The sequence below is a fragment of the Nycticebus coucang genome, chromosome 7, assembly GCF_027406575.1.
Source record: "Nycticebus coucang isolate mNycCou1 chromosome 7, mNycCou1.pri, whole genome shotgun sequence".
In the NCBI taxonomy this organism is placed as follows: domain Eukaryota; kingdom Metazoa; phylum Chordata; class Mammalia; order Primates; family Lorisidae; genus Nycticebus; species Nycticebus coucang.
Window position 1 is genome coordinate 37,928,462 of NC_069786.1, and position 13,189 is coordinate 37,941,650.

Consider the following 13,189-nt stretch of genomic DNA (forward strand, 5'->3'; position numbering starts at 1 on the left):
AGATCAGATCCATTTTACCCAACTCTCTACTTCCAGGGAAGTGATTGCTGAGAAAAAAATATAGAAGGAAATGAAACTGGACATAGTATCTTTCAGGAGTTTTTAGTTATTATTTATTTGTAGTTTCTCATTCCTTCCTTCCAGACTTGCAATGCCTTAGTGGATCCTGATTTCCCCAACCTCAGAATGTCCAAATACTCATGTGATAAGGCCTTGGACTTCTTTTCTCTTTTCATCCTCATTCTCGGAATATTGGACACTATTCTGACATTCCAGAGCCAAAATAATCCAGTTGTGTGGCTTTGAATTCCATCTATAAGTTGATGCTTTCCAAACTTCAAATGTCATCCTCAAACTCCAGACTTGAATATTGGGTGTCTGGTAGACATCTCAGGTTTCTTTAGAGCAACCCTCGATCCTCCAGCTCCTGTGTGTTCTCTATCTCAGGAAATATCCCTGCCAGGTGCCAGCTGGAGTCACCCTCTTCTCTACTCTGTCTCCTGTCTCTTCTATTTTCATTAGCAGATCTCAGCCTTAAAAATATACACCAAATTCAACAACTTTTAGTTCCTTCTATTGCAACCACCTTATTCAAGCAACATCATCTTTCTCTCTCTCTCTGGAGTATTCTACTCACCCCCGACTGGCCTCTCTACTTCTTATCTGGAGCCCTTTGATCTAGTCCCTACACAACACCTAGAAGGATCATTTACAAATACAAGTCACAGCACTTCACTGTCTTGCTCAATGATCTCCAATTACTTGGAATAAAAATCATACTTAAAATAATACCAAATGTATGTCCCTTCTGTGACCAATAAGTAGGGGGCTACCTGCTTTGGCATCCAGGCTAATTTTTGGTTTAACCATCAAACACACTTCCCCCTGGTCACCCACTCCAACCACCCTGGCCTTCTTGTTCCTGCTATAAGGCTTCCAGCAGCTACTGCCTCATCGCTGCCTTGTGTACCTATTTCACCACTCAAATGCCACTGCCTGGGAGACGCCTTCTCTCTATGCCTTGCTTCATTTTATCCATAGCATGTATCACTGTCTGACATTATATTACATATTAATGTATTTACATGTGTGTTGTCCCTATTTGCATATAGACTGTGTAAAGGCAGAGCATAATCTTTTCACTACTCTATCCTCAGTAGGCATTAAAAAATATTTGCAGACAGATAAGTTGAATGGATAAACGCAAAAGTGCATGGAAGATTCACTTGGTCAAACCATTCTTAATTCTGCTGTGATTCAGACTCGTGTGTGTGTACATGCATGCTGATTTTATATAAGCAGAAGGAAGAAGAAGTGTAGGACATAGATGCTGCCTAGAGTAGGCAAATATAGAAAAAGGTCATGCTCTTTGTCCCATTTGGGTTTATAACTGTTTAAGGCACAAATTTCTTCATGGTCGGTATACTCAAGAAAATGTCCATTTCACTGATCAGACCAAAACTGAATTGAGCTCTTTCTCCTTGAGAATTTAGGGGCTAAAAAGAAGGAGCCAAAAGGTACTTTACAGAAGCACTGTTTGGGGTTGAGGGTGAAACTGTGAAAGGTGGACACTGCTGAAAGCCTGCAAATGGAACAAAGAAGAAAAATGGAAAGGGCTAGGAAGGACTCTGCAAGTCTGTGTGGCAGCTGGCTCATTCCTGAAACTCTTCTTTGGGTTGTCCTTGTCAAGGAGAGTGCTCCTCTGGCAGCCAACCTTCCAACGTCTACAGAAAGCTGCAGAAACTCAGCCCATCCTTGTTTGGAGAGAGCCTCTCCTTAGAGTCGAGACAAATCTCCTTCAGGCCAGTTTCCATAGTAGACATTGTTGTTATCCACTAGACACTTTAGAATCTGTTCAGTATAGTGAGATGCAAAAATATGAATAAACATGTGGGGGGGAAACTATACACAAAAGTGTATTTGGTAACTCCTATTTATTTAGATTCCGAACTACTTAAAAGTTAAAATAATTAAGCTTTTTCCTGTACTTGCCTCTTATGAGAAAAGAAATCGTAAGTAAACAAGGCAATTAGAGAGGTTTACTTCTATTGTATATTTTAGATTCACCTGGGAATCACATTCTCAGAGAATCAACTTGAGAACCAATTTCTGATATCTATTCAATCAAAGCCTCAAAACATCATAAGATAATGTAGCACCTTCTGAAGGGTTAAATTTAGTAGTGCTTTAGCATTTGGCATATTTTTCTATGTTTTAATTCAAAGGCACATAGGCCATACAGTAAACCATAGCAGTTCTTAAGTCACCCATTTCTCCATTCTCAGTAAAGTTTTGGGAAAGTTGCATGATGAAGGCTCATGTTGTGAGTATGTTTTAAAGAAGAAGAAGAAAATATGGCGAGGGTATCCTTCAGAGGAACTTCAAATCTGAGCAGTTAATGAGGGGAGGTTGTTAGGACAGTGCCTGTGCAGGTGGTGGCAATGAATTTAGCTCCCTGACTTGGCTACCAGAGTTCCAAAGCAGTTCCTGTTTCTCATTCTTGTTTCATAGATCTCCTGGGCATCTTGATTTCTAAACATCTCCAAGACTTGTTCCCTAACTTCTAGTAAATTCACTGAATTCCTTCCCATCTCCACCCCTCAGTATCATTCAAATACATTTTCTTTGCTTCTTATAGCCACAGTATCATATTTTCCCATTGTGTGCAGCCAGAAAACTTAATCAATATACCTCTTTGCTAAGATAATTGCCTGATTTGTTTTTGTGGCTGAGCAGTTGGGTTTGCCATTACTATTTTCTGTTTCCCTCTGTATTCCTCATGTATGTGTAATTCTAGGTGCTTTGTTCTTTCTTTTTAAATTTTGCTATGGTAGCTGCAATGGCCCTCTCTCCTGAAAGCAGAATCACATCATTTTGAAAAGCATGTGGAGACTGTCTCCTGGGTAAATGATGATAACACCGTCACATCATTTGAACATTTAACTGCCTCTATTGAGCAGTTCTCCTCATAGTTTTGATTCATTTGGAATCTAACTGACAAAGATCCCATTACCGGGTGTTCTTTTCATAATTTGTCAAAAAATATATAGCAGTGGTGAGAGGGAATGAAGCTAATTTGTAATCAGGAAGACTTAACCTGGTTATGCTGATGAACTAACTAAATCGGTCAAAAGTTTGAGAGCTTAAAGATTAAAAACCACCATTCCCTACTTAAATACTAATTCATCATGTAAACCACATGATTTGTAAGGACAGTCATGTGGAAGGTCTATTTATTTTTCTCACCAAAAGATGCTTTCAAAGAAAAATTGCAGGAAATGGATTTTCTCCAACCAATGTGTTGCCTGCCACCCCTGGTTATAAGCGCTGGAACGGTAGGACAAAGATATAATGATCACACTGCCAAGGCCATAGGTGTTTGCAGAAGATTCCAAAAATATTGGCACCCCTATCAAGAAGTATTTTCTAAATAAAAAGAAAAAAAGGTGTTAAGGAAGAAAGAAAGGGTTACCAGTGAGCCCACAGATGGGAATATAGGTGGGGAATAAGGTGCTCGGGGATCTGGGACTGCTCCCTTTTCTGAAATACCATAAGGAAGAGGAAACTGGATATAATCCTTAATGTTGTGCCAGGAAAACAGGTGTGAAGGTTTGGGGGGGAAAGCTAGTTTATTAATGCTTGCCTGGAAAACAGAATATCTTCTGTCTCCCTCCTCCCTTTTTTACACTATTCGAAGCCTTCAAACATATTTCTGTCACTTAATGGGCCTGCTTGGTATATCAAATTTGGGTTTTATTAGGTTTGTAAATAGGTAGGACTCTTACACCAGCACTTAAGTGTGACAATGACGCTTTAGCTAAGTCTCTATGATTTCCTTTCTTTGGATAGGACTTTGTATGCTGCAGGGCCATTTCGGGTTCATCATCTGCTCCTCTCAGTTACGTAACTCATCATTTTCTCTTGAAGATTAATGTTGTAGCCATGACTCTTTCGGTTGTAGAAACTTGTCCAAACTTTAAATGGAATTTACTAGATTTCTTAATTGAAAAGTCCAGGGGACAAGGATGGCTTCAGGTGTGACTGGATCTAGGAGCACAAAAATGCTACCAGTCTTCGTCTCTCCCATCAGGCAGCTATTTCCCACTCTACTGATTTAATTCTCTAGTATGTCTTTCCACAAGTGGCAATGTATCTTTGAGAAGCTCAGACTCATATCCCCATATTTCTCCTATAGACAGAAGGCTCCTCTTTCCCAGTGACATCGGAAGAAGTCTCCCGATTTACTTGACAGGATCCACTGAAGCCATGTGTTCATGCCTGAACCAATTACTGTGGTCAGGAAGATAAATTTCATATTCATCCCCAGAGCTGGGGGGTGGGGCCATTGCTACCTGAAGTAAATGATAGGAATGTGAGAAAGGGAACATCCTCAAAGGAGAATCTGAGTGTTCTCAAATGAAGATAGAACAGTAGATACAGGGCCAGCAAAACCAGTCAATGTCTAGCATACTCTTCCGTACCAATGTTGTTCACAGCAATGCATCCCACTGAGATATTTTGCCAAGTCTGGAACTTCCTATTATTATTGTCACCCCTTTCATGAAAATCTCTAGCCAGTGGTTATGTTCATGTTCTAGTCAAGTATATTGGGTGGCATAAACAGAAATTTACTCAAAAGAGTTTAGTTGAAATGAATGGGAATTTATATCCTGGTACTCCATGACATCGGTATGACAAGTGCCACAGGAAGGATATGTAGTGCTCAGAGTTAGGTGCTGGAAAGTCAGGAGCTCAGGTGTGTCTGCTTCATTTGCCTCTCTCTATAAGTTGGTTACTGTGGCCACTCAACCATTGCACATGACAATCCCTCCAAATAGCTATCCCAGGCCCCAGTATCTAAGTCTAGGGAGCCTTAAAGTTCAAACTCTTTGAAATAACATCTTTAACATCTTTAGTCTTTCAGTATCTGAACTGTGAAATTTTTGGAGGAAACATTGCATTGGCCTAGCTCAGGCCACATGATGTTGGATTTAATCAGATTCGCCTGTGGGGCCAAGTTTTTGTACACCATAGCCCCTCCTTCTTGGGTGAGTACAGCAGGTTTTAAAAGAGGTTATAAGTGAGAAGAAAAATTTTGGCTTTGCTGGTAACTAGTAAAAGCAAACATCCTCCCCACCCCGACTCTAATGGAATTCAGTGTGTGTGCGTCTAGGCTCTTTGCTCACCTGGGCACTATCAGCAATCCTGGAGGATGGTTTTTGTTTTTGAGGGACTACCTGCACTTGCACGAACCACCCAGTAAGTGGCAGTAATGCACCTCCCCCACCTCCAACATATTATATAAACACTAAAAATAGCCAGTAGTGCATAGCACCTTGCTACTTGGCAATCAAAACTACCCTGTAGTTTAAATTCTCTCCTATCTACCCTACTTCAAAATTCTTCTCCAGGTCCTATCTTCCCCTATAACTAAGTGATCGCCATACTCTATCCTCGTTACTAACCTTCTTAGAAGAGGACTCTGTTTGCTGTCTCTATTTCTTCACCTTCTCTTTAAACCTTAATTACAACCATCTGGTTTTTGATTTCATTCTTCTACTAAAATCATTTTCCTATGGTCACTCATATCCACATGATTGCCAGGATTCATTTTGCCTTTCTCATCACTGTTCTGCTGCATCTGCTTCAGGGGTCCTCAAACTGTGGCCCGCAGGCCACATGAGGCGGTGTGATTGTATTTGTTCCCGTTTTGTTTTTTTACTCCAAAAAAAGATATGTGCAGTGTGCATAGGAATTTGTTCATAGTTTTTTTTTTTTTTAAACTATAGTATGGCCCTCCAATGGTCTGAGGGACAGTGAACTGGCCTCCTGTTTAAAAAGTTTGAGGCCGCCTCTGTCCCATCTCCATTCGCCACAGCCTCAGGTTATTGCATCTCAGTCTTCAACCATACAAGGAACTCGCAAGTCACCTTCACCTGCTCTGTTGGCTCATCTGCTGAATCCACTTCACAAGTCCCACTGAATCACCCTCTGTCCATTCCAGGTTTATTGTCTTAGTTTGAGTTCTCGTTATTTTTCCCCCCAAAGTCTAATGCTGTGTGGCCTTGTAAAATGACTCCGTGTCACAGGCTCCTCTTTTATAAAATGGGGATGATAGTATATATCACAAAAGGATTGAAGATCTATGTGGGGGAGGATTAAATGTGAGAATATATAAAGTACTTTGAACCCTGCTAGACTTAGTGTGTAAGTGCACAATAGATCTTCACTATTATTTTACACACCCATGCAATAGCATTATTTACATAATATTATAACTGCTTGCGAGAGTCATTCTAACCCCCTTAACTGTAGGAGATCATGCATCATTACATTTGCAGTCTGGTGCAGGCTGGCTTATAATCAGCATGTGATAAATAGTTACTAAATGAATGGATTAATCTTCGCACTCTTAACAATGCCCAGCACATGGTAGATGCTCACTAAATATTCACTGAATTGAATTGGATAGAATTGAATTAATCTTGAAAGAATGCAGGACAAGAAGTGGCATAATATTTGGTAAGGCATAAGAGTTTAAATTTCCTTTGGGAATCTTCCTAATAATATTATACATCTAAAAGCATAATTCCACATTCTTAAAATTCCACATTCTTTGCAAATTTAGAATTTTTTTTCTCTATTTCATTCATGTCCCAGTTTTACTTTCCATGTCCTGCAATCCTCTTTGTTTTCATTCTCACAGCACAGCTGAGATTTTATCTCACCAAAAACCTGGGTTCCTGTTGTCACCTATAAGAGTAAGCTACTGCTGCATAACAAACAAACACAAAATCTCGGTGGCCTGTAAGAAGAAGTGTTTCCTTCTCATGTATCTGTGAGTCAAGGAACCTGGGGCAAGCTTGACTGGGCCACTCTGCTTGAAGCTGCAGTTCTGGTTGGACTTATCTCTTCTCTAGGGGCTGGCCCCAGCTCTGTGCTATAGGGACTTATTTGGCACCCAGGCTGACGGTACAGTGGCTACCAAGGGAAGTTCCTCTCTTGGAAATAGCTTAAGGCCTCAGTCTGCAGTGAGTGCTTCCCCCAGTATACCCCATTCTTCCTATCATTCTCTTGATTGAAGGCTTTGTTTTCTCTCTTTCATCTTCCCCCAAATGCCCTTTTTCTTCCTCTTTTACCTATCCAACATAAGTCTTACTTGTCTTTGAGGATTCAGTTCTTCTCTGGAAAGCACACAAGGCAGATTGAATCTCCACATTCTCCAGTTATAGAATTTTTCCATGATGAAATGTTCTTAACTATTCATTATACGCTGCCCCCAGTAGAGAAGAGACCAGTCGAGGATAGAGAATGACTCTTGGTTGTTTTATTCCCAGTGCCTTTTTTAGCTCCTGACACAGAATTGGCACCCAGGATTTTCTTTTGCAAATATCTGAATAAATAAAAGAATAAATTCTCTAGAATATCCTTACCTTTATCTTCTTTTTAGAAGTGCCCATAACTCAGTGGTTAGGGTGCCGGCCACATGCTTCGGGGCTGGTGGGTTTAAACCCAGCCTGAGCCTGCTAAAAATAAAAGAGAGAGAAAAGAAAACAAACAAACAAAAAAAATAGCCGGGCGTTGTGGTGGGCGCCTATAGTCCCAGCTACAAGGGAGCTAATGCAAGAGAATTGCTTGAGCCCAAGAGTTTGATGTTGCTGTGAGCTGTGATGCCACAGCACTCTGCTGAGGGTGACATAGTGAGACTCTGTCTCAAAATAAATAAATAAAATAAAATTTATCTTCTTATATCTACCTATCAATAGCAAAATAAATCAAAACAAACTCCAAAATTTAAAATCTACATTATTCATTATTCAGGAATTTATTTTTCTTAAATAATCTTCATTTCACAAACTTTCTTCCTGTCCCTCTGTTTCTATCTCTCTCTCTCTCTCACACACACACACACCCCATGAGCCACTTTTGCACGAAATGACATGAAGAAAACTTTACACAAAATGGCACGTTTGTTAGCATTCATTACCTTTTATAACATCTGCTGTCTTCTGTTTTGTATATTCTTTGAGTGCTTCTATCATCCCCTGCAACATTAAACACTATTTTGATGTATTTTTCACAACTTAGTAAGCCCTAGTAAGCCTACCTCATCAACTGTGAACACAGGATACTCAATAAATATTAGTGAAATTGATTTGAATTATGAAGTCCATTAATGGGTTTTATACTTTATAGCAATTCTTATTTTTGACTATAATCTCTAGCCAATTTAAATTGTTTGACCTAAAGTTCTGGGTTATTTTTCCTCAAATAGTATTTTATGTCACTCTTATAGTAGTTATTCAGTGTTTTGAACAAATCACTGTTGCTTGACCAAGTATTGAAAGCAGATACCTGTGATTATTTCCCACTTCTCTACCCTATGTCCATGTGCTTTGAGTTTATCATCCTTCCATCTCTTGGATAAAAATGTGCATATCCATATTGGAGTATGTTATTGGTAGTGCCTTACCCTAACTGCTTCCTTCCATGCCAGGTTGTCATCAACTTAAACCATATATTTTCTCTAAGAAATGAATGAAAATCATGACTTCCTTAAAATCTCACTACACTCCATTTTGAGTGCCCCTTTATAATAATACATCACTTAGTTAGCATTCTCTTATGCTGTGTTATCTGTTTTCCTCACTTCTATATGTGCTTTTCAAAATGTTATTGAATAACTCCACTGATGATGAGGACAATGTCTTATAGCCAGTCATTCAACGAATGTTTATTGAACTTCTAATATGTGCCAAACACTATCCAGGGCCCGGGGATCTAGTAATAAAGGACATAGGTATGGTCCTTACTCTTCTGGATTTCGTATTCCAAATGAGGGGAACAACTAGCTGAAGCCTAATCAGTCTCATACTTCAGATTGACATAAGTGCTCTGCGAAAGTAAGGCCAGGGAAGCTGCGTGGAGAATGACATGGAACAGCATGTAGGAAAGGCTATGATAAGAAGGAGCCATTTGATCAGAGCCCTAGGGTAGTAGAATTCCATGCAGAAGAACATGAAAGTTCCAGAGCCAGGAGTGTGCTTGGCAGGGGTGAGAAGCAGCAATGTGGACTGTGGGGCTGCATTTGAGAGTAGTGAGGGTGAGCGAGGACCCAACGAATGCAATTAATTAGTGGAGGTAAGACCATGTACTACCTCGTAAGTCACAATAGGGACTTCTATTTCATTCTGAGCAAAACGGCAAGCCCTTGATACTTTTAAATCGCTTCATTATCAGTAATATCAATCCTATTGAAAAAAGTCTCTGGAAACATCTGGCGGTAATGGTTGCACAACTCATGAATGTCCTTAATGCCACTGAGCCATACACTCAGAAAGATTAAAATGATAAATTCCATGTTGTGTATACTTTACCAAAATTATAAAAAAGCAAATGTCTATCAGTGAATACTATGGGACAAAATCTGGGCTATGTGCTGGTGACTTGTAAGAAGACATAGATGATTCAGAAGCTCCTAATCTGCTTTGAGAGAGTCTGTTTCATGTATTATAAATGTAAATACACAATGCAATCTAATGTAAATCATGTTCCAAATGAGAGGGCTGGTCCTGGATTTCCTAGAGTGTCTTTTCAGTACCATTCAGGGGTCCTCAAACTACGGCCCGTGGGCCACATGAGGCGATATGATTGTATTTGTTCCCGTTTTGTTTTTTTACTTCAAAGTAAGATATGTGCAGTGTGCATAGGAATTTATTCATAGTTTTTTATTTTAAACTATAGTCTGGCCCTCCAATGGTCTGAGGGACAGTGAACTGGCCCCCTGTTTCAAAAGTTTGAGGACCCCTGGATGCATGCTCTTTGAAACTAAAGGATCTTGCTCAAAGAAGTTTGAGAGATAATGTCTCCTCCATCAGCATATCACAGGCTTTAAAAGTATATGTTTAAAAAACCTGTTTAACTTTGTTTAACCTAATGTTGCTAAATCATTTTGATCATAGGCCCTTTTTCTTGAATCATGTATTAACGTCCTGAAGATCAGGTGTTCCAAAGAATCTATATCACAGGAGATACGAGCTGAGATAGGAAGGAAAGAGTTGGTAGAGAAAGTGTCATCTGGGGTGGCGCCTGTGGGTCAGTGAGTAGGGCCCATATGCCGAGGGTGGCGGGTTCAAACCCAGCCCCGGCCAAACTGAAACCAAAAAATGGCCGGGCGTTGTGGCGGGCGCCTGTAGTCCCAGCTGCTCGGGAGGCTAAGGCAAGAGAATCACATAAGCCCAAGAGTTAGAGGTTGCTGTGAGCCATGTGACGCCATGGCACTCTACCCGAGGGTGGTACAGTGAGACTCTGTCTCTACAAAAAAAGAAAAGAAAGTGTGATCTGAACCCTAAAGGAAAGGAGATACTTAGAGAGGAGGAAGAGCATTCAAGGCAGGAGAAATTCTAAGAGCAAGTCAGTCTTCTGGAACTTGCCTCTTCACACCATTGAGTTACAGAATGAATGTCCTAAATATATGGATAAAATCATAATTTTGATAACCACCTGATGGGTAAACAACTTCCAAAACACTCAACACACCAAAGACATTATGATTAATTATTTTGTGGAAGTTTTTTTAATTCCTTGTCATTACTTTTTAGATGACAATGTTAAGGCCCAGAGAGACTATACATCCCTGCCAAATCAATGGCAGAGTGTTCATTTTCTTCTCTGGGGCCAGGGTCCTATTTCATAAAGGAGGGAATTATGGTCTTTGTGTGTCTGCCATAGACACTTTGAAATTAAAGCAAAAAATCAATTCTTATGCAAGATGAAGATTTCAGCATGCAATAGATATGGAAACAGAATCAAATTAAGGAACAACGCAAGCTTGGATTTTAATGAAGCTCATCTTTGTTTCTTTTGCAGATCAAATTTTTGGCTCTCATCTGCACACAGTGTGTGAACGTGAAAATTCCACAGTTCCATGGTTTGTAAAGCAATGCATTGAAGCTGTCGAAAAAAGAGGTGGGTAACTGAATATGCAGCAGTTCCCCCGTTTCCGCACCCTCTAAACAACCAATACTCACGTTAGCAGAGCCACTTGATTTGTCTGGGAAGCCACGCAATTAAAACTTGACTTGTGTTAATCGGTTAAGAAGATCAAGTTTCATATTAACTTCAGTTTGTTTTTACAATAGGGACATTAGTAATTCTCACTAAAGTTCTTTTTTTTTTTTTTAATATTTTGTCTGTCTGGCATAATGTTGATTCAATTGCAAACTTCTTGTTTTTAAGCCAGTGATAAAACATTCATAAAATATCAGCACTCACAGTGTTAGAACCCTCCTCACATTCATGCTGGTAGACGTTGTGCCAGAACAATTTTTGATAAGCCCCCAACATTACCCAAGTAAAGCAAATAGCATCCCTGCTCGTAGACAGTGGTATCCCATCTTCCACATGTTTCTGTTCAGTGTGGAATATGGCTAGCTGGCTTTCCTAGAACAATTAACAGATGCACCTCCAGTTTTAAGATGACCTTTGATTCCTATATTTCAACATTCTGCTTTTCATCTGAAATTACTGCATCATACTGAAGAGAACAAAACAAAACCCAGTTGACTCATCATTTCTATGCTAGTCTATCTGTGGGGTGTTTTTCCTTCAAACTATGACTTCATTCATTCAAGGTCATTTTCCTGGAAGATACATATAGTAGATGCAGAATCTTAAAAAATGTATTAAATAAAAATGTGAAGCTTCATCACCATCTGTTACAAGTTTACGGCATATTCCCAGGATCTAGGGGGATATATATCATGTAAAAGATAGAGGTATTTTCAAGAAAAAAAAAATTGGTGAACCTATTCCCATTTCCAGCTCCTAGTCTCTTAAAACAATAGAACCAAGGGGGAAAAATCTTTACCAAGTAATCTGATAGAAAAAAAAGCCATTTTAATTCTCTCAATGTTACCTGGCTTTATTATAAAAGCATAATAAAAATGGTCTGCAATTTCTAACTCCTAGAAATTCATACTTTAATTATAATGTAAGGACAGCCTTGGGATCCTATTATTCCCACACCAGTAGGGAATGAGAGAATAACAAGAAGGGGAAGAGTGGGCAGGGAATGTGGATAAAGAGAGGGGCTTTGGGGGAAGCATACCAACACAGAGAGAAAAGCAGAGTGCAGAGATAAGAGTAGAGCACAGAAAATGCAGCGTGAACACGAGGAGAGGCGTCTGGGAGGAATGAAGCCAATTGGAGTTGAGAAAGAAATGTGGTCTTAGTGCAAGTTGCGATTTCATTTAATTTTATAAACACGTGTTTTAAGAATAAATATTATTTAATAAGTACTTAAACCTAAATGGATCACAGAGAAGAGTATATTATTTCCAATGGCTAAATTGTCATCATTTCCATGAAATCTTTATTCACTAATAAATACTCAGTACTGATGGCATGAGCACTGTTATGTTAGATCAAAAATCCAAATAGGACATTGGGGGAAGCTGCATATAATTAAAGATGTGGGCATTTATAAAGAAGAGATCCACACCTCTGGATTTATGTCTCTACCCGAGGCGAAATAAAAAACTGTGCTGGATGCAGCCTTGCAATGTGCAGGTACTATAATATTGTAGAGTAGAAAATGTCTATAAATAGAAATGGTGTCTTTTGTTCATGACATTTTGTTAGTGATTTTTAATAAAATAAGACAATGTTTTTGCTGACAGGAGCAATCACATCTAGCATTATATTCCATTGTCCCAGTGTTTGCTCTTAAAATGAATTTGTAGATCCAGCACTAAACAGGCACTAATCACACATATGATTATTAAAATAATTCCTAAGCATTTTAATGAAACTCAAAGGCTTTACAATTCCACAAAGCAACTGATAATTCAAAGCACTCTGGCAGTGTCAGCTTAAAGGAACTCTATGGAAATATTCAATAAAAATTCAGAAGCACAAGATAAACCTCTCACATCATTGGAAGATTTACAACTGTGTACTTTTGATTATATTTTTCTATGATCATTTTGTCGGATTAATATTCTTACATTTATACACCAATTCTATTTACTCAAAGTGTTGTTTTTACTAAATTCTGGCATAAAGCATTTCAGGACAGAAATAATTTATGTGAATCTAAGTCCCATGTTTATGCAAGCTTCTGATGACATTTTATGCTGGGGTTGGTATTAGGAAGTAGCATATGAAGGTGCCAAGTCTCTCGGCAGGG

General features: G+C 39.2%; 1 protein-coding gene across 1 annotated transcript in view; it reads left to right on the forward strand.

Moving 5' to 3' along the window:
* Positions 1 to 13,189, forward strand: part of ARHGAP15 (Rho GTPase activating protein 15) — a 624,230-nt gene that overhangs the window by 365,294 nt on the left and 245,747 nt on the right. Inside the window, exon 9 of the mRNA XM_053596459.1 lies at positions 10,870 to 10,968. Within this exon, the coding sequence (XP_053452434.1) occupies positions 10,870 to 10,968 (99 nt within the window). The remainder of the gene's footprint in view (positions 1 to 10,869; positions 10,969 to 13,189) is intronic.